General features: G+C 40.9%; 1 protein-coding gene across 3 annotated transcripts in view; it reads left to right on the top strand.

Annotated features, from left to right (window-relative positions):
• The window catches only part of WDFY2 (WD repeat and FYVE domain containing 2), a 95,284-nt gene that overhangs the window by 30,950 nt on the left and 41,895 nt on the right, over window positions 1–22,439 (top strand). For all 3 annotated transcript variants that reach the window (XM_017815019.1, XM_017815017.1, XM_017815018.1), the window contains one exon: window positions 20,857–20,924. In XM_017815019.1, coding sequence (XP_017670508.1) covers window positions 20,857–20,924 — 68 coding nt within the window. The remainder of the gene's footprint in view (window positions 1–20,856; window positions 20,925–22,439) is intronic.

The raw sequence follows: 22,439 nt of genomic DNA on the forward strand, positions 1-22,439 counted from the left end.
TAAAAACAAAGAATGGAAAGTGGGAAAGTATGGATCACCTTGAAATAGTATTGCAGTGTACAATGTAACAAGAAAGAAGAGCTCTTATGAGCAGAAACAGCAAACTCCTTGTTGTTCACACTTTCCAGTTGTTTTAGACAAACCCAGTATTGCACAGGGTGGCATATGTAGGGCAGACTTCAGTGGGACCAGTAGTTCCCTTTTTTTCCTGGCTGCATGAACCAGCTGGGAGAAATGCGCAGTTGAACCCATGGCCAATTGCCATAATGACTGTACTTCTAATAAATAACATGAGAGTGTGTTTTCAAGCATGGGTGTCTGGCTGGCTGTACTGTATGGTTGTTGGTATCAGGAACTGTTCTTGCCAATTTGCACAGCATCAAACAGTCCCCAGACTGTTTGTCTGGGCTTGGGAGTCAGCTTGTACCAGGAACTGTTTGCAGTACATAGCTTGGATGCAGCTACTGGTTTCTATGCCAGGTGGCCTCATGGCCACAGACTGGTCCCAGGCCTCTGTTATTGATGTAGGTATGTTTCACATCTCTGGAGCACCCAGATCATGTGGCTGTTTCTGCTGGTGGGATGTCAGACTGCCTATGGGAAATTGATTCTGTGATTTAAAAAAACCCAAACAACCAAACAACAGAACAACTAGTTCACTGGTTTAAACAAGACACAGCCCTTAAAACTAATCTGCCTGTAAACATTTCTACTGGTTGGATATCTGTAACAATAAGTTTAAAGAGCCTGAATTTGAGAACAGAAGTTGTTTGAGATTCTTAAGGTAACCTCAACCAGATGTCCAGAGGAGGACAGGCCTCCCAGGGCCCCAGCGCTGAGCAGAAATGCATGTGCTGCCAAATTCCTGTGTGTGACATTGGCCAGTGACCTGCAGGGCTGCAGCCAGGGCTGGAACCCAACTAGAGCACTGCCACGCTCTGTGGCCAAGTCCTCCGGTCAGACTCCTGTGTTCACTTCCTGCACCACTGAAGGCCCAAGCATTGGACCTGCAATTGATGTGAATATACCTTCTCATATTCCCCAATAGCTGATAGATAATTTTTCTCCATGAGCCTTTGTTTCTAACACCCAGAGTTGTATCTTTGGCTGGTTTGAGTGGAACACTGCATGTCCTGTAGGGCCTGAGAGATGGGACACAGATGCTTCCTTACATGCCAGCTTGTTCCCTGTTTACACCATCCTGGGGTGGCATCATTTCAGTGGGCTTGATGTCATTGCAGATGCACTGGGCCTGCTAGTAAAAGAGCCCAGATTCATTCTAATAGGTGTAACAGTCCCTCCACTGTTTCAGACCACATGAAAGCTTTGATCCTGTATTTTTCTAAGTAATAGTACAATGCTAAGATGTAGTAATGACCAGTTTTGACATACAAGTCACTAATCATCTGCCCCTTTGAAACATAGACAGTTGGGCATTACGTGCTGAAGAGAGAATTCTTCATCAGGGTGATCCAAATCTAGAACTTGGACAAGGTCAAGGAAGTCCTGAGGCCCTCTGCAGTGAGGTTTTACCTAAACATTTCATCATTGAAAAGGCCTTCAGTCATGAAAATTACATTTGTGCTCCTTTCAATTCCTAAAATACTTGAAATAAGCTGGGCATACAGTTACCACAGACCTTACTCTAGGCTTTGTTTTCCACCCGTGCATTTGGTGTTTCTGCCAAACGATTATAGAAAACTCAAATAGGATATGTAAGTTGTATCAAAACTTTGAGGTGGACAGAGCATAAGAAACTTTCATTTCCTAGTAAAACAGGAACCAGGAAGAGGAAATGGACTACTTCAATAGCTTGTGAGCTTCTCTACCTAAGAAGAGCAACTTCAGGTACAATAATTAAATGAATCTTCAAAGCACATTTTCAATAGAAAGTATTTTACAGCTAGAGATGCCTGCTCTGCAGCTATCACATAGGTCTTTCTGCATTGTCCAGTCTACCTGCCACTGATAGTGTAACAGAAGTTGCGTATGCTGTTGGGGCAAAGTCTTGTGGAAAGAAAGTCTCTTTTCCCTAATCTTACAGTTTTTGTCGAAGCTGTTTCCATTTGAGCATCTGGTTGGCAACTCACATGATATTTATTTCAGTCCTTCTCCTTTTTTTTTTTCTCTTCTCCTTTACCCACTGTTGTGGGGACAGTGATTTGTCTGTCTCCTGTTAGGAAGCTTGCTTTTGCTTCAATATATAAACAAACATCAAAATTGTCATGGCTGGTTTCATCCTGCTCCAGTGTCATTTGAGAGTTTCGCTGCTGACCTCGAGAGCAGGATCAGATGAGTGTTTCGAAAGTGCAGGTGATATTTGCATTACTAAAGGAGTGCATCTATGGCTGCTGTGGTAGGCACAAGGATGATAGATATCCCTTAGCTATCACTGCCACAGTAACTGGAATGGGGCAGTGACAGAGTTGGAAAATACGTGTTGGATGTAGCATCATTGTTCTGACACTCTTTGGCGTGGTGGTTCCCTGTGACAGTTGTGTTTGTTTCTGAGCTTGGCCCAAGTTGCTAAGTTAGGTTTTGTGTCTTGGAGCCACGCTTGCCTGTCTTTTACAGCATGTTATTGTTCCCTCTTGGATCGTGAGGGAATTTATATATTCTAATTAGTTTCTTGCCTGGAGTGTCTTGTAGGAACATTTTGTTTTCTATGAAAAGTTTCTTGTTAGTTTTTAGTATTACTCTAACTGTTTTCAGGATAGTTGGTCTGAAATTATCCTCCGATACCAAGGAAGTCGTGTCAGAGTATTTTAGCCCAGCTCTAAGTTGTTATAAGATTATGATTGCCTTTTTAAGGCACCAGAGGATCGAGAAAGCAAAAAAATTTCCTTAAAATCATATGTACCTTGAATACCCAGGACATAAGAGTTTTACAACAATCTTTATTGCATTTTTCTACAAAATCTGCTGCTTTTGCTTTACCGCAAGATTGCACTTTCTTACTTTGGATACAAATAGAAATTCTGCTTGGCCTCCGTTGCATAAAATCTTATGGAAACAACAATTTTAACCATGTAGTGAGAGAGAAAAGCATATTTGGAGTCAATTAAACTTAAATTATGAATAGCTATCAATTATGCAGAAGTAACAAAAATAAACAGAACAAGATGTCTGACTTAGCTCTCCTTCCTGTAAAACTAAACTGATATTCTTTTCTGAAATCAGAGTGACACTGGTATTGCCATTTGGCAAGGTATTATGGTTATGTATTGTCTGAAAAAATTAGGGTCATGGGAAAAAACCAACTGCTAAAGCTGAAAGTTGAAAAGGAAAGGTTTCCTTGTAGAGTGAAAGAATGGGAAGAATGTGTGATTATCCATCCCGCCTTCAGAGAAGTTTGCTTCTTGTTCGGTTGGTGCATATCCAGTCTTGATGCTATCAAAAAAATGTAACTGTTACATCTTTGATAAGCCTGTTTAGTGGTGAGTTGCTGTTGTATAATTTAGCAGGTACAGGTGATTTCTGAGCCTACTACTGGGGAGAAAATGGCCAGTGTTCATCCTACCAAGGGACCTGGCATCAATTGTTTACGTAGTTGCTTCCCTCCCAAACCCCACTCCAGACTCATGTTTGAGATGAGATTCTGAGGAGGGTAGTGCCAATCCCCTCATGCTCAGGAGATCTTTTAGCCTGCCATCTTCTCCTAGTTGAGTCCTTTTTATAGTTAATCTGTTAAGTAGTAAAAATAGGTGTCTGAAGTCTGGAAGCATGGGGGCCAAGCACTCCATGCTAAATTTCATGAGTTTGTGGTGTGCTGTTAGGAACTAGGTGAACTACTATCAGACCTTTGTGATGCAGTCATCATCACTTTGTATAAGAAGAAAGGAGATAAATCAGACTGTTCAAATTACCGTGATATTACTCTGCTCTCCATTGCTGGCAAAATCCTGGCAAGAATACTTTTGAACAGACTAATACCCGCTATTGCAGAAGGAATTCTACCTGAAAGCCAATGTGGTTTCAGGGCTAACAGGAGTACCACAGACATGGTATTTGTTCTCAGACAACTGCAAGAGAAGTGTAGGGAACAGAACAAAGGTCTCTATGTAACCTTTGTTGACCTCACCAAGGCTTTCGATACTGTGAGCAGAAAAGGTCTATGGTAGATTTTGGAACGTTTAGGTTGTCCCCTCAAGTTCCTTAAAATAATCATCTTACTTCATGAGGATCAGCGTGGCAAAGTCAGATATGGCAATGCACTTTCTGAGCCCTTTCTAATAACCAGTGGTGAGAAACAAGGCTGTGTTCTCGCACCAACCCTATTCACAATCTTTTTCAGCATGATGCTCCAAAGGGCCATGGCAGTCCTCGATGATCAGGATGGTATCTACATGTGATATTGTACTGATGGAAGCCTTTTCAACCTAAGGCGACTGAAGGCCCACACTAAGACCTTAAATCATCCTGTCCGGGAGCTGCTTTATGCTGATGACGCCGCCCTTGTCACTCACACAGAAGCAGCTCTGCAGTGTTTAACATCCTGCTTTGCAGAGGCTGCTGAGCTTTTTGGGCTGGAAGTCAGCTTAAAGAAGACAGAAGTTCTCTATCAACCGGCACCTCAGAAAGTCTTCCTTCATTCCCATATCACCATTGGTGAATCAGAATTCAAATCAGTCCAGCAGTTTAATTACCTAGGTAGCCTCATCTCCTCGGATGGTAAGATTGACGGAGAGATAGACAACAGGTTAGCAAAGGCGTATGGAGCTTTCAGAAAACTCCATAAAAGAGTTTGGCAAAATAAACACCTGAAGAAAAGTACAAAGATCAGTGTTTACAGAGCCATAGTGCTGTCTACTCTTTTATATGGATCTGAATCATGGGTCATTTACCGCTACCACCTGAAACTCTTAGAACGCTTCCATCAACGCTGCCTCTGAACAATCCTAAACATTCACTGGTCAGATTATGTGACCAATACTTCTGTTCTAGAACAGGCAGCACTTACAAGTATTGAGGCCATGTTGCTGAGAACTCAGCTGTGTTGGGCAGGACACGTCTCCAGGATGAAGGACCACCACCTCCCTAAGATCTTGCTCTATGGTGAACTTGCCACCGGCTGCTGCAAGAGAGGAGCCCCAAAGAGAAGATACAAGGACTCCCTGAAACAACATCTCAGCCTTGGCCATATTGATCCTCATCACTGGTCTACTCTGGCCTCCAATGGGGAGGTCTGGAGACGCACCATCTATAACGCACACAGGATCACTCTCGAGGAGAAAAGACAACGCAGAAAGAATCGTACCTTGCCGATACCATCCAAGGAGTCTTTCTGCTGTGCCTTTTGCAACTGGACTTGTCTATCTCGCATTGGCCTTTTTAGCCACCAGCACGCTTGTAGCAAGCGTGGGTAGAGCCCTTCCCAAATCTTCGTTTGCGAAGATCATGATGATGATGATGATGATGATGATGATGATGATGATGATGATGAAAAATAGGTGTCATGAGGCAAAAGTTTGGGATCCAGGTGCTTAGGCTGTCCAAGGTAGGATTGCAAGGGCGTGTTGGGGGCTGAGGAAGATGTGGGATTTCACACACCTTTTTGGCATTCTGTGTTGGTTGGCTTTCACTATGGTGTTTAATGATAGTCCTATCTTTTTGTACATACCTCTTTAGTGGAAGGAGTGCTTCCTGTGCACTTACCTGAGACCTGCTGGTGTTTAGTATCGTTGTCCTAAGTTCTCTTGTGGAACTGGATCATGATGCTGCTTTCTCTATGTGTCTAGGGTTGATTTAGAAGCATCTTAAACACATGGTTTTTATATTTGACTAATATTAATATTTTGTAAATATTCCCTAAACAGGACCATTCTGTGTGTTTGTTTCTGTGTGTTTGTTTATTCAAAAGCTAAGCTGCTTTGAACAGAAAAATGTTTTATTCTAGAGACCCAGTAATAACTTGACTCAAGTTGCAGAAGAAAAGAGAATAGGAATTTGTTAAGAGCCAGAGCTGAGACTTGAAACTTTCCATGAGCATTGCAGAGGAAGCCCAACTGAAGTGGAGCCTTTTCTCTTCCTGAAAAAATGCACAAATTTGCAGTGTGCAGTTGGGAAAAAGATCATTTGACATTGAATTCAGATAGCCTGCATTGGTCATGACTTCCTTTTTCAAACTATTTTTTTTCTCTGCTTATTTCACAGAGATAGGTAATGAACTTTGTTTATCTTAAATGCCAAAACTGATTCCTGTCTGTTAAGAGAAAACTAATGGATTTAGTGTCCCAAGTAGGAGAGTAAGAACTTTGTATCTGTGAGGTATCAAGGTAAGTGCAAGTGCACAGTCTGGAGAAGCCTTAATGTGAGAAATATTTTCCATGCCACATGCAGGGAAGCGCTCAGCTGTCAAGTGCAGCTGTAAGAGTTTTCACTGCCATATCTGTCACCAGGCTGCTTCATAGATGCAAAATGCGGAACTGAACTTCTCCCTTCATTCTGGTGAAGGACAGTGCGCATGCACAAAGCTGCCCTCATACCACAGTAACTGGGGTGACAGGAGAGTGTTGGGGTTTGAAGGGTTTGTCTTCAGCCTGTTACCTCCATTTGGATATACCTGTTATTACCAAAACACTGTGCTCTTTGAGTTTTCTTGTCTCAGATGTTCACTGACATCACTACTGCAGACTATCATTTATACTTTATAACCTGTTCCCTACTGCTTATTCTTCCCATTCATGCTTTACCTCTAACACAACTCCTCTCAACTCATTCTTTCATTTCCATACCTTCCTGCTTATTAATTCTTTCAGTGACCCTCTTATCAATTTGGAATTAAAAAAAGGCAGGCTGTCTCCTTCCTGCCTGAACTTGGAGCAGCTGCATATCCTTGCCTAATGCTGAATGCTGTTAAATACCAATATCCAACAGTCATCTGATATGAGAGTGAAATGGGGCAACTTAGATCAGGAAAATCACTAGAAATTGGTAAAAACCACCTTGCACATTGGTAATGTAAAAGGCATTTGTTGTGTTTATCTGTTTTTATCTGCCAGGTGTTGCCTTCTGAAAACCCGAAATACCCACTGTGGTTTAGCAGCAATCCATAGTAATTCCCAGTTTATTACTAGATTTTTTTTAAACATGTTTAAATATTATTAAAATGCATTGAATTGTTTTGAGTAATTGAGAGAGTGAATATCTGATGCCTCCCAGGCATGGAAGAGTCAGCTGGGATGCTACAAGCAGTAGAGAAAGGGAGATGAAATGGGAAGAGTTTCTTGCCTTTGCAGTGGGATGAAGGGAATGGCAATATTTGCTTTTGCCTCGCTGCTTCAAAGCTGCAGTTGACTTGGTGAGGAAGACAACAGATGCTTGAGCAGGTATGTGGGCCACCTCTGCAGTTGCTTGGGGGGTGCAATACTGAAGGCTTGCTATTGCCAAGGAGAGGTGACCTTGGTAGTCTGGTACCCACTGGTTAACTGATGTTCCTGAAAACAGAAGAACTGAGATGCAAGGGGAGTATCTGCAGCTTTCCCACACATACCCATCTGAAGCTTTATTCTTGCCAACGGTGTGAGTAATTGTAAAAGGCCAAGTCTAGCAGGACTTGTAAATCTCTGTCAGCTTTTGCTGAACCAGAGTGCTGGAGCCAAAACTGGGGAGAGAAATAGCGTGGTTGCAATGTGTGTAAAAATGAAGGGTACCAGAGGAAGAGACAGTGTGAGATGACAGGAGGAGTTGATGGGAGTACAGAAAAATGTCTCTAAGCTTTTTAGTGCATGATTGGGAAGCAGGCTACTGGACTGTCTTCTTTGGTTCCTATGTCCTAAGTAGAGTTTACTAGTTGACCACTGGGAAAGTTAGGACATAGATCCTCAGCATTCAGTGGCTTTTTAATTAGCTTGTAGCTGCCATACTGTGAACTTTTGTTTCCTTTACAGAAATATTTTCCTTTCAAAAGTTGATCAAGCAAAACCATTAAATGCTCTGGGGAAAAAAAAGTGAGTAGGAAAAGAAAGACAAACCTTGATCTTTCAGGCTTAAATGAGTGAAACAAGTATTTTAAAGGTACAGTGCCACAGGGAAAAGATGTATTTGTGGAATGATCTGGTTGTTGCATTTCTAGCAGCCTTTGTTAGCTTGCATTTATTTCTACTGTGCAGTGCAGATGATGAAAATTTGTATTTCAAAGCAACTCATTTGTTCACTGCAGTGTTCAAGGTGATAACTGTTCTGGATCTTGGTTGTAAACTTAGAAATAACTTGTGTTATTTAGAGCAAACTGTCCAGCTGATCTGCTTTAGGGGCCAGATTCTGTCCACGGGACAGCTCTGACATGTTCTGCCTCCTCCCTTCCAACTGGAATAAAAATTGGTTATAAATATTGTTAACCTGACACTGGCCCCTTAGTAAATTATTAAAATACTGCCCTCCATGTGCACTGCCTCCCTCCAGGTGCTCAGTAGTTGGGACATCGCTGAATTAAGTAAACTGCTTAATCTGCTGCAGATTGTTAATAATTTACATTTCTTGATAACTGCTCACAAATTGTATACATCCCTCCAAAGCTCACTGTGTGTGTTTGATGACACAATTTACTTCTATCAGCTATGACATGTGGAAGAGACTTACTGGACTGTCAGGTCATTCCACCTGGATGTTTTCAGCGTGTCTCAGATACTAGGACAGGAGAGTGGGAGGAGGAACTACTTGACACAGCAGAACTCACATGGATTTTGAAACCAACAGAGTGGGGTTTAGTTTGTGGGACGTGTATCTCATGGCTTGAGGTAACTGGCCATATTGTCTCAGCCTTTTTGCATAGTAACTTAACCGCCTATAAGGAAAGCTGTTCCTCCCCTCTGCCGTGTAAGAAGCAATCCTGTCTGACCTGTAAGTAGTTGAGCCAGAATTACAAGCCTGAGTTAATTTTTCAGGCAGTGCTGAGCATGCAAGGCCACACGATCAAAAAGGATCCCTTCCCTTATTTACTGCCTTTACCCCATCTCAGCTCATCTTTTTCCCTGGCAGATGCTGTGAGCAGATTTTATGCTTAACTAATAGCAAAAGGATTTACTTGCCTAGTGGGTTGTCTCTAGCTGTCTTCTACCTTGTATTACCATCTAAAATCTGGTGTTCTCTGGCAAGACCAGCAATAGATGTAGTCTGCTTCAATCTGCTACTGTTCTCTGCTTACAGTTGCCCTTGAACAGCCCAAAGTCATTACTTCAGACACATTATGCCTGTGCTAATTAGTAGTCTTCTACTGGAAGGCAACATCTGTCGATGTGAATGCCCCAACCCTGGCAGTGTTCTGGGCCAGGTTGGATGGGGCCCTGAGCAGCCTGGTTTAATGGAGGGTGTCCCTGCCCATGGCAAAGGGGTTGGAACTGGATGGTCTCTGTGGTCCCTTCTAACCCAAACCACTCTGTGATTCTATGATTTCTGAATAAAGTGGTATATAACAAGTTGTGTTGCAACTTCTCTGCAGGTAACTCAGGCCGCTGTAAAAACATTACTTAACTCAAAGATCACTGATGGGTAGTTATCTTGGTTAACGCCTATTTACCTTTTCCAGACAAGAAACAGTACAAATCCTCCTCTTGTTACTAGCTTAGTCTCTAGATCTTTACTATTATTATTATTTAAATAGGATTCCCTAGTTTATTAATTATGGTAATAGCCATGGCACCATCCTGATCATGACAGGGATGGGTGGTGCAGTGTTTACTCACAGCATACCCAATCTCTGGTTGTGTAGCACCGTGATTGATGTGTTCTTCATACCTGTATATGCCCTGTGCTGCTGTTGTAGGCCAGCTCTGTTGTTTGTGTTATAAGATACTTTATGTCAGTTTTAATCTCCATACTTGCCAGCATTCTTTGATGTGCTTAAGAATCCTTATCTGTCTGAATTGGTAGGCTGGTGCAGGAGCTTACTGAAAGAAAGCTCCCCAGTAGGGAACATCATCTTTATTCAGGATGGGGAAAGCTGGTCAGTTTTTTCCAGTGATCGTGTACAGTTGCTCACTAATTAAATCAGCAATGACTGAAAATCCTTGCTTTGAAAATACTCAGTATTGAATCCCTAATTCCTGTGAATATATGAATATTGACACCTTCATTGAGATCACCCTGTCCAGCAGCACAACCTAGTAAGTACTTAACTATTTTTGAACTTGAGGATGTTGCCTTTTGTATTAGCTTGAAATAAGATTTAATTGTAAGAGGCTGCCAGAGAAGCAGATCTTTAGAGCTGATTTTATCTCACAAGCTCAAATCTATTTCTTCCAACATAATACTGATACTTTCCCTATGAATGGCAGCAGTAAAGATCTGGAGACCGCAAGCTGAGGCAGCATCTGGACAGGAATTGCAAAGGACTCTTCTCGTAATCCTCTAAAGAAAAATACCAGTAAAATAAGCTAGTAATAAGGTGCCAGCAAGGAGGTTTAAATAGTGTTTGATGCTTTTGCTGTGAACCAGAATCTGTTCCTTATAGCAAAGAGGAAGTTACCTGTAAGGCAACAACTAGGTAATTGAATGGAAGTTGCTACAGGCTTTATTGGTTTGATGGATGGGTAGTAGTCACCTAAACAGTGGTTACCTGTCAAGATACAGTTCCATCAGGCATTTTTACAAAGCTGCACTGTAATATATTGCACCATTTCACATATGTAAATAGTGTAATTTTTTTGTGCCTGAGGAGAGAGTTGGTCTTGTGTCCTCCCTACACTTCTGCAATAGACATGGCTTTCCTGTCCTGTCTTCACAAGGCAAAAGTTTGATGCATAGTGGCAAGATTTTCCCTGGTATCTGATAACCTCTGCCCATTGCTCTCCTTTATAATTTTCTTTTCACTTCTCTTCCCAGTAACATGGGGTTCTGGGATTGCCCCTGGGAGCTGTAGATGACAAAACCTGTGTTCCTGCCCCTAACAGTGCAGTCTGGGCTAGTTATCGACCCGAAGGAGCAAATAAGCTGATTGGATCTGGTGAGATGTGAAATAGTACAGGAAAACTTAGTAAGTGGATAGCAGTGTATTGCAGAGAGAATTTAATATTGATAAATATACACTTTTTCTCTCATCCATAGTTGGTAAGTTTCTAAATCATGCCAGTGTAAATAAAAATCGTGTACAGCTACTACCAAATAATCAAACACTGCTAGGGTACATATAGGAAGAAGATGGATAAAGAAAACAATGATAATGCTTTTATAATTCAGCAGGTTTGTCTGTGTCCGGATTCTTTCATTTAGTACAGAAGATGCCAATTCAGACAGCATATTGCATCATTAGAGGGATTGGAAGGCAGGTAAGGAGAATAGAACACATGAACAGCTTTTCCAAGAGACTGGAAAGATTGATTACTTTTAGGAGGAAGCATGTAAGTAATAATACAAGTATACACGGCAACTAACCAGTGAAGAAGGTAGAGACAACAGAACTTCTAGTCTTGTAACAGGAGAGCAAGAGGATGTTCATTGAAATATGCTGTTATAACAGAATAAAATTAGCACAGTATGAATTTGAATGCTGAAGAATGGGAAAGTTGTAACTAGGCTATATGAAAGAAATAGCTGGATGTGAAGAGGCACTGCATGTTTGAGATGGATTTCTTTAATAATAAAACCTAAAGTTTAGGATGGGATATTCAGTCTTGCAATATAGGTTTGAAGACAGTTTCTGTTCAACAATGTTGATTTCCGTCTCCTTATGCAACGCCTGTGGGAATGCAGAGGTGACAAACTGGCTGTTTTATAAGCCCTTGAAAGTGTGAGATCACCTCTAAATTACAGAGTCAGAGGTTTGGGCCTTGCTGCACCTCACAGCACTCAATATGCGTGATAAGAAGAAATCTGAGAACCCCTACAAAGGCACTTCAGGGCTGCAGTTCCTTTGCAGGTAAAGAACAAACCTTTCAGAACAAGGTTGGGTTTACACAGCTTTGCCCTGCTTTCTTCATCCCTTTTTGCTGGCACTAAAGCTGTTGGCCTTGCTAGTTTCCTTCCCAGAGAGTGCTGTGACTCCCCAGTCAAGATTGTCCTGCTGGGTCAGAGCAGCAGAGTGGCTACTTGCCTCCTCTGGAAGAAAATAGAGTGAAAGGAAATGAAAATACCTCTGAAACTGTCCTGAGAAGAAAACAGCAATGTGCAAAAAAGCTGAGGGAACGTTATCACCCATGAATCATTGTTAAAGCTCAACTGGGGGAACTGGAAATGGGATTCCTCTGAAGAAGGTCCTTGATGTCTCAAGGAGAGCATTTCCAGAGGCATCTTGATATAGCACAGAGCACACAAATACATTCCAAGTAGATATGTTTGTTGTCTCTGAAAAAACAGTGCCATAATTGTTCAGCAGCATTTAAAAAACAAAAGCCTATCTCTTTTTAGAGAGAGTGTTTCAATAAGCTTTCAGTACCTGCAGCTATTGTGACCAGGTGATTGTCCTATTTATTGGCTAAGGAATTTATATATACAGTGCAAGTATGGGGGTTGGGTTTTGGTTTGGTTTTTTGTCATGGTTTGACTCCAGGCAGCAACTCTGCACCAGGCAGCCACTCACTCAGTCCCCCCACCCTGTATTGGGATGGAGGAGAGAATCAGAAGAGTAAAAGTGAGAAAACTTGTGAGTTGAGATAAAGACAGTTTAATAGGTAAAGCAAAAGACATACACACAGGCAAAGAAAAACAAGGAATTAATTCACCACTTCCCATCAGGGGGCAGGTGTTCAGCCATCTCCAGGAGAGTAAGGCTCCATCACACATAACTGTTACTTGGGAGGACAAAACATTATCACTTCAAACATCCCCCCCCTTCCTCCTTCTTCCCCCAGCTTTATATGCTGATCACGGCACCATATAGCATGGAATATCCCTTTGGCCAGTTGAAGTCAGCTGTCCTGGCTGCATCCCCTCCCATCTTCTTACGCACCCCCAGCCCACTTGTTGGTGGGGTGAGTGAGAGGCAGAAAAGGCCTTGAGTCTGTGTAAGCACTGCTCAGCAATAACTAAAACATCTCTATATTATCAACACTGTTTTCAGCACAAATTAAAGTCACAGCCCCATACCAGCTACTGTGAAGAAAATTATCCACCAAAACCCAGCACAGCTTTTTGTTTGTTTTTTTTTCACAAAGAAAAATCCAGAGAAACAATTAATTGAAGTGAAAGTTCATATAGCAACAGAAATAAGTCTGCACATTGTAAGGTAATGACTTAATGGGAAGTGTGTGGATGTTGGGACTTAACAGCTGCTTGCTTCAAAAAAGGGTTCATTTGCATTGAGATAGATATGATTGATGGTCTTCTCAAAATCTAAGAGACACTGGTTTTCCCCTACAACTTTGTTTTGTATGAATTAAATGTTGGGTGCTTTTTGACTGAATGATTATACACTATCAAGGCAAAATAACACTTTTAGAGATTGTGCATCCTCTTGTCTCTCTGTATCTAGGAACCTATTTTCCTTACACCAGGATTCTGAAATATCTGCAATGAATTGTTATACTCTGTTTAATACATCAAATATCCTCCAAGAAGCAGTGAAGTAGTTAATTATTTAATTTAATCTTTTGCAATGGATGATGCGGATGACGTATGTCCAGAAATTAAAATGCTGAGAGAAGGCATTTATCCTATAGATGTGGAACTGTGGTTCCTTCTTCTGCAGTAAAGGTATAATGTACTAGATGCTACACTGGATACTAAACCAAAGAAAACATTTGTATGAAAAATAAATTGAGGCCTAAGGGAATGACTTAATTTAGTGTTTGGAATCAAATATCAATCTTTTCCTGTAAATTAACCTATTTACGAATATAATTTATTAGAAACACCATACTGGTGGTATTTACATTGAAAATGGGTATGTTCAGCTTTCACTTCATAGACTCAAAAGCACAAATTTACTTTTTTATTGGTTGAGTAATGCATTCATTTTTATGCAGAGTAAAACATGCATAACTTAAAAAATTGTCACTAACTTGGTTGGGAGCCAATAGCAGCTTTGGAAAAAAAAAGTGTTGTGTTCTGCTGGACAGATGTTCCAGGCAGCTGGAACCTTGTAGGTTCTAGTCTTCACCTTTGCTATATGGACGATTCAGAGGGAAGCAGGAGAGTTGCTTTCTTGCAAATTCTGGATCCACTAGGTATTTTTAACATGGTTCCACTGAGTCACTTATTGCACAGCCGGCCTGTATTTTAATCTAACAAGGATTTTTCTAATAACTTCCATTACTGAAACATTTGAATGTGGGAAGGAGGTGAAAGTAGTTGGATTGCAATAATCAAATCATCCAATGCAATTACCTTCAAAAGCTTGTGTATTTATGCTTCCTGACTGCAAATGGGAATTGATGCATCTGTTCTGTAAGGGAAATCATTTGGTGGGGTTTAGGTGAGGAGGTCTGTGGGTAAGAGAGAGATGAAGTTCATTTTGTTACCCCAAACCTCTGTAAGGAAGACAGTTCTTAATGAGGGAGATAATTTTGAAATTTTGCTTGAAAAAAGTCCCAATGTGATATAATACTCATTGTTTAATACTTTCCAAAGCTGTAAGCAGATGGTCACTGAGAATTCTAGCCCTGGATTTAACTGCATTTGCAGAAAAAATTAGCTTCCCTACAGCATTTTTGCCTGAATGTGGTGTAGTCACCACACTGCTTCATATGATACACGATGAGCACTGCCTTTGTAGAGCTGCTGAAGACCTGAGGCAGCTCAGCTCTCTGAACCTTGTTTTAGTAACCTCAAGGTAACACAGTATTTTTTGGTGGTTGTGACTTCTGGTTCGTTTTTTGAGTGTCTCTTTACTTGCCCAGAGTTTCTGCAGTGGAGACTGGTCAGAATCTGGTTTTGGTCCAGTGCCTGAACAGCAGAGCTCGCGCTGCTTCTAGGCTTGTGTGCTCAGGTAGCTGGAAAAATCACTGAACTGCATTGCTCATTCATTTCAGACCAGAAAACTGAAAAATGGGTGGAAACAGTTTCACAGCTGAGTAGTAAAGCTGTCATGTCACTATCAGGTTTTTTTGAGTCATAAAAATGCATTTCTCCTGAGATTGTCTCCTATGAATCTTTGTTTTCCAGTCACTTCCCACAAAGTACCCAAAAAGCCTTCTATGTAAACCAAAGCTGTGTTAAATAAAGTGGTATCTCTTTCTCTGAGGTCTTAAGTACAACTGATTGTTATAACAGTTTTTCCCTGACAAACCCATGCAATTCTCTAGCTGCATATAAACTACTAAAACTTTGACATTTTCCCTATTATGCAATATGCATTTGCATTTAGTTAAAGCAGCATGAATTGAATGAGAAAACATCTTATAAAGCATGGTTTGAGTTAGAATGTTTAGTAAGCTTTGTGTGAAAAAAATCCTGCCTTTCAGTCCATCTGCCTGCTTGCTTGGCATTCTGTTTTGTGCAATTTTTTTTATGAAGATAGGTGATAAATGTATAGTACTTCAAGCTTTCAGTTTCTTTCCTATTGTACCTTTGCACTGAGCTTCATTCTAAGCTATTTCCACTGCATTTCTACTAAGCAGGAAGAACTAATACAGTGTTCTGCAAGATCATTAACTTCTGAGCTTAGTTTGCACAACACTTTGTTAGCTCATTCCCTGTATCCTTTGGAGGTATTAGCTCAAAGTGAGATTATTTAGATCAAAAATTGTATGTAACATATTCTTTAGTATTCATATGATCCAGGGCTTTGATGGGGTCCTTGGCAGGAAACTTTTCTAATGACTCTGAGAATGGATGAGACAAGAGACATTTGTAGGGGATGATTATGAAGAAGAGCAAATAAGACTACTTAGATTTCATAAGGAGAATCATTAAAGGTAGCAAAAATCAGCTTTGTTGCCACCAGATGATGGTCAATAAAAGTCAGTGAGTGACTCGCCCCCTTGGGCATTTCTCCCCTATTCTATCCTTTGCACCAGACTGCAGACTTGCTCCTGAGCTTCCCGTTCAGCATTAGGTGGGATACCTGCATTGTAAATTCTGCATCTGGTTGTTGTGTTGCAAAAGGAGAAATGAAATGTCAGGATTTCTATCGCCTCGTGTCTGACAAGTGCTGTGTAGATCATTATCATAGAGATAATCCATGTAATGATGAACTTCACCTAAAATGTTTTCTGCTAGCCTTAGACATATATAAAATCAAAGCAGTGATGTTTTATATCGTTGGATGGGATTGACAGTGCATTTTGAACATATAAGTGCTCCTGAGACTCCTTCCTCCCTCACAACTGGTGCCTGAGCTACTGCTTTCAGATCCAGCTGCCTCCGCATGGATTTTTGGTGTGCTCCCTGTGCTGTTCATATCTAGGACTGTGTGCAGCCCATATTTGGTTCACCACCCTTGCTGTGATCATATTTCTTCTGAGCTTTGTGCATGAGAGTTGCTGGACTAGCAACAATATCAGCAACATTTTGGATACAACAGTTTGGATACAGCAAAGGGGATGGCTGTTGGGAGCTGGCCTAGGTTCCTATTGAAGTCAGATCTTACTGCTCCTATGGCTTTGTTGCAGAGCTTGAGATATACAGAGTAAGGAGTGCAACTATTGCTCAAAAGGCTTTTATTTTATAGGAAGCCTGATGTTGAGTTACAGACCAAGATTACAATGAGGATATCGTATCTTCTAGAAATGCCTTTATGTAATCACTGCTAAGAGACAACCTCTCTAAAACAGCCTTGAAATAAAGTCCATTCTTCAGAACTTTATCTTTTCCCCACACATTTTCCTTTTTCCTGAATTTGTAGCTCTTCCACTTAATTTTAGAAACTGAGCCTGCTCTTTTCTAATACGAAAGAACCTTGACCAGATCTACAGTGATCATAGAATCACAGAATATCCTGAGTCAGAAGGGACACACAAGGATCATTGTGTCCAACTCCTGGTCCTGCACAGGATAATCCCAAGAATCATACCATGTGTCTGAAAGCATTGTCCAGATGGTCTGTGAACTCTTGTCAGGCTTGGTGATGGGACGACTTCCCTGGGGAGCCTGTTCTACTGAAGAACCGTTTCCTGACATCCAACCTAAACCTCCCCTGACACAGCTTCATACCATTTCCTAGGGCTCTGTCATTGATCACCACAGAGAAGAGATCAGTGCCTGCACCTCTGCTTCCCCTTGTGAGGAAGTTGTAGACTGCAATGTCTCCCCTCAGTCTCCTCTTCTCTAGGCTGCACAGACCAATGACCTCAAGCTGCTCCTCATACAGCTTCCCCTCAAGGCCCTTCACCATCTTCATAGCCCTCCTTTGCATGCTGTCTAAATAGCTTAATATCTTATGTTGCCTAGCTGTGCACTGTCTTGTAGTCTCAGAAAGAGTCAAGTGAGTAAATCCTTGATTAGTTCAGTTTAAATCACACATTTCTTCATCAAAACCAGTGAAAAGAAGGTAACACCTGAAATGTGCCCCAAAATTGCAGGGTTTCTGCAGAACCCTTCATCATAGTTGTGTGATGGGCTTCTTGGTGGGAACTAGTATGGGTGAGCTTGAGAGACAGTCATGCACTTCACTGGGTCTTTGGGGTTGGGTTTGGGGGCAGGAGGTGGTATAAAAGTATTGGGGGTTTGTCTTGGTTTGGTTTTTTTTAGGAGGATATAGGATGAGGACTGGTAGATTAAGTCCTCTTGGTGCCTGAGGTTTTAGCACTGTGCTATTAAATTTCTTTTGGTTTTTCCTGAAACACAGGCTGGCTCAGAAACCAGTTCCGGTTTTGACTTTTGCTTTCATATATTTTCTTTCAAAATTTATTCGAGAAATGAAGCTCCTTATCACTGGTTCCAGTGCACTGGCGGTGGTTCATGAGCTGCCACGAGGCATGAAAGATCTTCTATTCTTTCAGAAAATCACAGTAGCAGTCCATGTCATTAACTGGTGGGAGCCAGAATCTTTTCACATCTCTTACTCACAAAAGTCCCTGGAGAAGCTGAGGGGTTTATAGTACTGTATAATGCAGTTTAATGCAGTTGTTAAATAATTTTCCTTATCCTACTTCTAATGACAGTGTGTCTCTGCTAAAAGCAATAAAACTGTCAGTGGTGTACTTGGACTTCAAATGCTACTATTATTATGTTTATTTAATGACATCAGCTTAAGCTTTTGCTGTTACCAATGCAGATATTTAGTTTCTAGAGAGACATATCTTTTGAATACTTTTGAATTGTCTGTTATTGCATACTGAGGAAGAGGTGGAGTTTTTAAATTTCTTTTTCAACACTAAAGAAGTCTTCAGTATATTGATGGTGAGAATATGTGCTAATAGACCATTAGGAATGCCTTGAAACCTCACAGATTACAATAACCCTGATATTGTATTATCCTAATATGTTTTCCTTTCTTCTCTCAATAGCTGAAGGAGTGTTTTAAAGGATTTTCTGGAATAGTGTCCTCCATTTCCTATTTTGAAACTGTTCTGAAAATGTGTTAAATCAGTTCTGTGGCTAGAACAGTGGACAGTAGGGAATGTCTTTATTTTTAACCATGCACTGTCATTTGCACTGTTGACATACTCCCTTTTCCCAAGGAGCAGTAATGTTCACAGAGTCTCTGGCTAAGCCTGATATGACTTTAGAAAGTGACAGATGAAAATTTCTGTACATCTGTAATTTCTGTGCTTACTACAAATAGGAATAAAACTCATTTCAGATCTTGTGCTGGATTTGATGCTTACCCTTCTTGGTCACTCAGCAAGACAAGAGATAAAATAATCCTGCACTATATGATCCAAGGTATAAACAATAAAGACTGTATTAAAATGCCATTTAAAATGTTTTCCTGGAGTCCAATGTTACCTACAAAATAATGTAGTACATCGTATGTTTTTAGGGCTACCTCTGCTTTGGTATATGGTTGGTGTATGCCTGGGGTGTGAAGGTGATATTATGTTACAGAAGTGCATCTCATCAAAGAGAAATGTTTATACAGAAGTAAGAAAGGAAAAAATTCACAAACTGGAGAGGGAATCTGTTATGGGAAACTGATATATCAGATTTCTTCACTCACCCTGTACAACTAGAACTGGTGGGTTTATGGATATTCTGGAGAAGTGGAGTGTTATAGGGGTAACTTGTTTCTCGACATAATGGATCTCCCTACAACAGGGTTCACAGTGTTGTAACATACAAACATCTTGAGACAGTGCTTACACACGTCAGTCTGTCTGTACTGTATGCAACACCAGTGTTTGTCTTTTGCATTAATTTCATGGAAGACACCAAGGAGAAAAGACAAGCCCTGCCTATGAGTTTCACAGAAACTTCAACTCCACCACTCCAAGTGACACTGAGTCATGCAGCAGTGAGGTGATTGCTCAGGCCAGAGTAGGGATGGAGTAGAGAATCTTGCATGCAGCCTGGCAGAATTGTGTGGACTTCCATGGAGCATAGTACAGCCTAAATGCATAAACTATGGTTTGTATGAGCAAAACATCTTTATCAGAAATGACATACCAGTGACTGAGTAAGTTTCTGTAGATGATGAAGCACAGAGCTGCCATGCCAAGGTGGATGTGCCACTGTTGACACAGGAACCTCTGTGAGCAGCAGGCATTCAGATGAAGCTTGCCTCCTGCACGTGTACACAGCCCAGCAGTGTGCTTGAGACCTGCTGGTACATTGACAGCCACTTAGACTTGAGACACATTCTCTTGAGTGTACCAGAGAGAAGCAATTCTTCTTTTAAACTACACATTTTTCACATTCTCTTAATATTTGAAGACATAGTCTGTCTTCTATATGGCAGAATTATTTCTGTACAGCCCATCTCCTTTAAAAATAAATAATCTCTGTTATGAAAAGACTAGAAGAATATCCATTGATTTGACAGGTTCTAAAAATCTCTCCAAGTCAATTTACTGATAACAAAGTGAAGGGACAGCTCATTTCCATGGTGACTGCATCACTCTAGTGCAGTTGAAGAATGGATCCTGAGCTGGATAGGTGCTGTGTTTAAGTCCAGTAACCGTGCAAGCAGCAAGTACTCTTCATGCCATATATCTATAAAAAAAGCTTGTTTTTGTTCATGTTTGGGTTTTTTCTTTGCATTCTTTAGAAGCTTCAAGTGCTTTGGGTTTCTCATCTAGTGGGTAGTATTCTTTACAGAAGTATACAGAAATGTACACAACTGCAGCTGAAAAAAGATGTGCTCTTCCAAGAAAATGTGGCTTCTCCCAAATTCAGTAGTTGGTGCTGATGGGGCAGAGAACTGTAAGGCTGCCTGTCACCTTAGTCATCCTCTAGAGAGAAGGATAAGAGTTTGGCTTCTTCATGCTCAATCAGCATTTCATAGCATCCTGAGTGCACTGAGGAGAGAGGAAGGTCCTGAAGCTGAAGAGCTCATTGTTGACACAGATAGATGTAATCTTAGTAATTAGAAGCTGAAAATCTCAGAATCTCATTCCTTTTCTTAGAGGTTTTCCTGAAGCAGAATAATGAAACAACAGGCAGCAGATGGACCAAGGCCTACCCTGAGTGCCAGTGGGGAAGGCTTCTGTAGAGCACTGGAAGTGCTGATACAGGAATACTTTCCTGATCTACATATGGTGTCCCAAATCCTCATGTGAAGCATTGAATGAACAGTCACGTTCAAGTCCTTGTAAAGGCAAAGAACAAAAAAGCATAGCAGTTTCCAAATACTGTTGTGGTATGTTCAGACAAGATGTTGAATACTACATGGAATCAAAGAGTGGTCTACCCTCATCACCTTACAGGGGTTAATCTGAGTTTGTTGTATCAGGCTGCTGTAGGATTTTGCACGTTTATTTTCCCTCTCAGCAAAATACTTTAATTTTGAAGAAGGTCTTGTACATTCATCGTCACCACTTTGTTTTCATTCATGGTTACTTTTCCACTCTTCCTCACATTTATGCTGTGTTTTTTCTTTTGTAGAACAGTTCGTGTTTGGCTGAAGAGAGACAGTGGGCAGTACTGGCCCAGTATATACCATGCAATGCCATGTAAGTATAAGGAGAGGTTCGATATCAACTGTGTATTTGCAATCTGGCTTTTCTGATTTTGATGAAGTTTTATGCTTATGACCATTTGCAAGCTTGCCTCTGTATTAAATGTTATTGTTGAACAATTCTCGTGGTTTCAGTGAAGCTTTATCAAGTTACACACTAATGCTTCTCAGGGGCATAAGAGCTTACAGCAGCAAAAGGACACAGACATGTTAGCAAGGGGTGAGCATTTAATGCAAATATAGATTTTAAAATGTGGGAGCTCAAAATGTAGTCTCTCATTCTGCCCCAATGGAGTCCACAAAGCTTTGTAAGTCTCCAGTATAAATCACTCTGCCCTTCCTACTGCATGTGCTCAGTCCATTAGAGTGCAATGGTAAATGGTTTTATTTGGTAAGAACTTAATATCCTGTTGCAGCTAATATGATAGAGAGGATACTAGACAGGGAAGGCAACTCTTCCAGTGTAGAAGCAGAATCATTTTACCTCTGCAATTAAATGTGGAAAACCAAATGTCCCTAATGGATCCTTCCATTATTGTGTGCTGTATACCTCCTCTCTCAGAGAGAGTGTACATGCTTTAAGAGAAACTGCAAATCAATGTCCACTTTTCCAAGAGACAGTTGAAGAAATCACAGCCCTCGCTGTTTGCCTTAAACCCTGTGTTGATTGCAGGAATATAACTTTACAGGTCACCAGAGGCAGGCATGTGCTAATGCTCCTCAATCAGCTTCAGATGTGCTGAGTTAGCCTGTCTTTGGAAAGCTTGCAAAGCTGACCTTAAATCCAGATTGGGGAGCACATATCAAGTCTCATTGAGGTATTCTTACTGTCTGGAGAAAGACTTATTTTAAGCTAAGATAGGTAGATTTGGAAGAGACATCTGTCTCTGTGATACGTAAAATATTTAATAGATATAAGTTTCAGTACTACAACAACATCAACTTGGGACCTTAGAAAAGCCATGGTGTTTGCCTGCTTTAAGAAAACAGGCAAATATCTTCCTTTGGTTATGGACTAGCTCATAAGAATATGTCAATCCTCAAAGGTACTTTCTGCTCAAGTTTGCACAGGAAGGTATTGGAAATTAGCTAATGATGTGGCAGTCTATGGAGCTCCGTCATGATCACTTATAGTGGCCTGAGTTCCCTTGACCTGTCCTGAGAGGTTTGCTTTCCCCAGTTAAACTGTTATGAAATGGCTATTCTAGCAGTTTGGCATCGATACTTCTGTTTTTCCATGTGGTGTTTTTTCATACATTTGCATTTTAAAATCTCTTTAGGTTCTCTTCTGGTCTTAGCAAAGCTATGTTATTGCCAGTAATAACAACGTCAGTGGAAATGATGGAGTAGATCCAGATCCACTGGATCTACTGAAGGGGGACTATTTTAGAGCTCCTTCATTTCGAAGGCTGGTAAGCTTTTGAGGCACAAGATGTTAAAATTATGCTGTGTTATTCACCAATTTCAAGAATGATCAGGTATAATTAATGACTGGAGCAATGCCAATTAC

Source organism: Lepidothrix coronata, unplaced genomic scaffold (assembly GCF_001604755.1).
Source record: "Lepidothrix coronata isolate B3197 unplaced genomic scaffold, Lepidothrix_coronata-1.0 Scaffold48, whole genome shotgun sequence".
NCBI classification, from domain to species: Eukaryota; Metazoa; Chordata; class Aves; order Passeriformes; family Pipridae; genus Lepidothrix; species Lepidothrix coronata.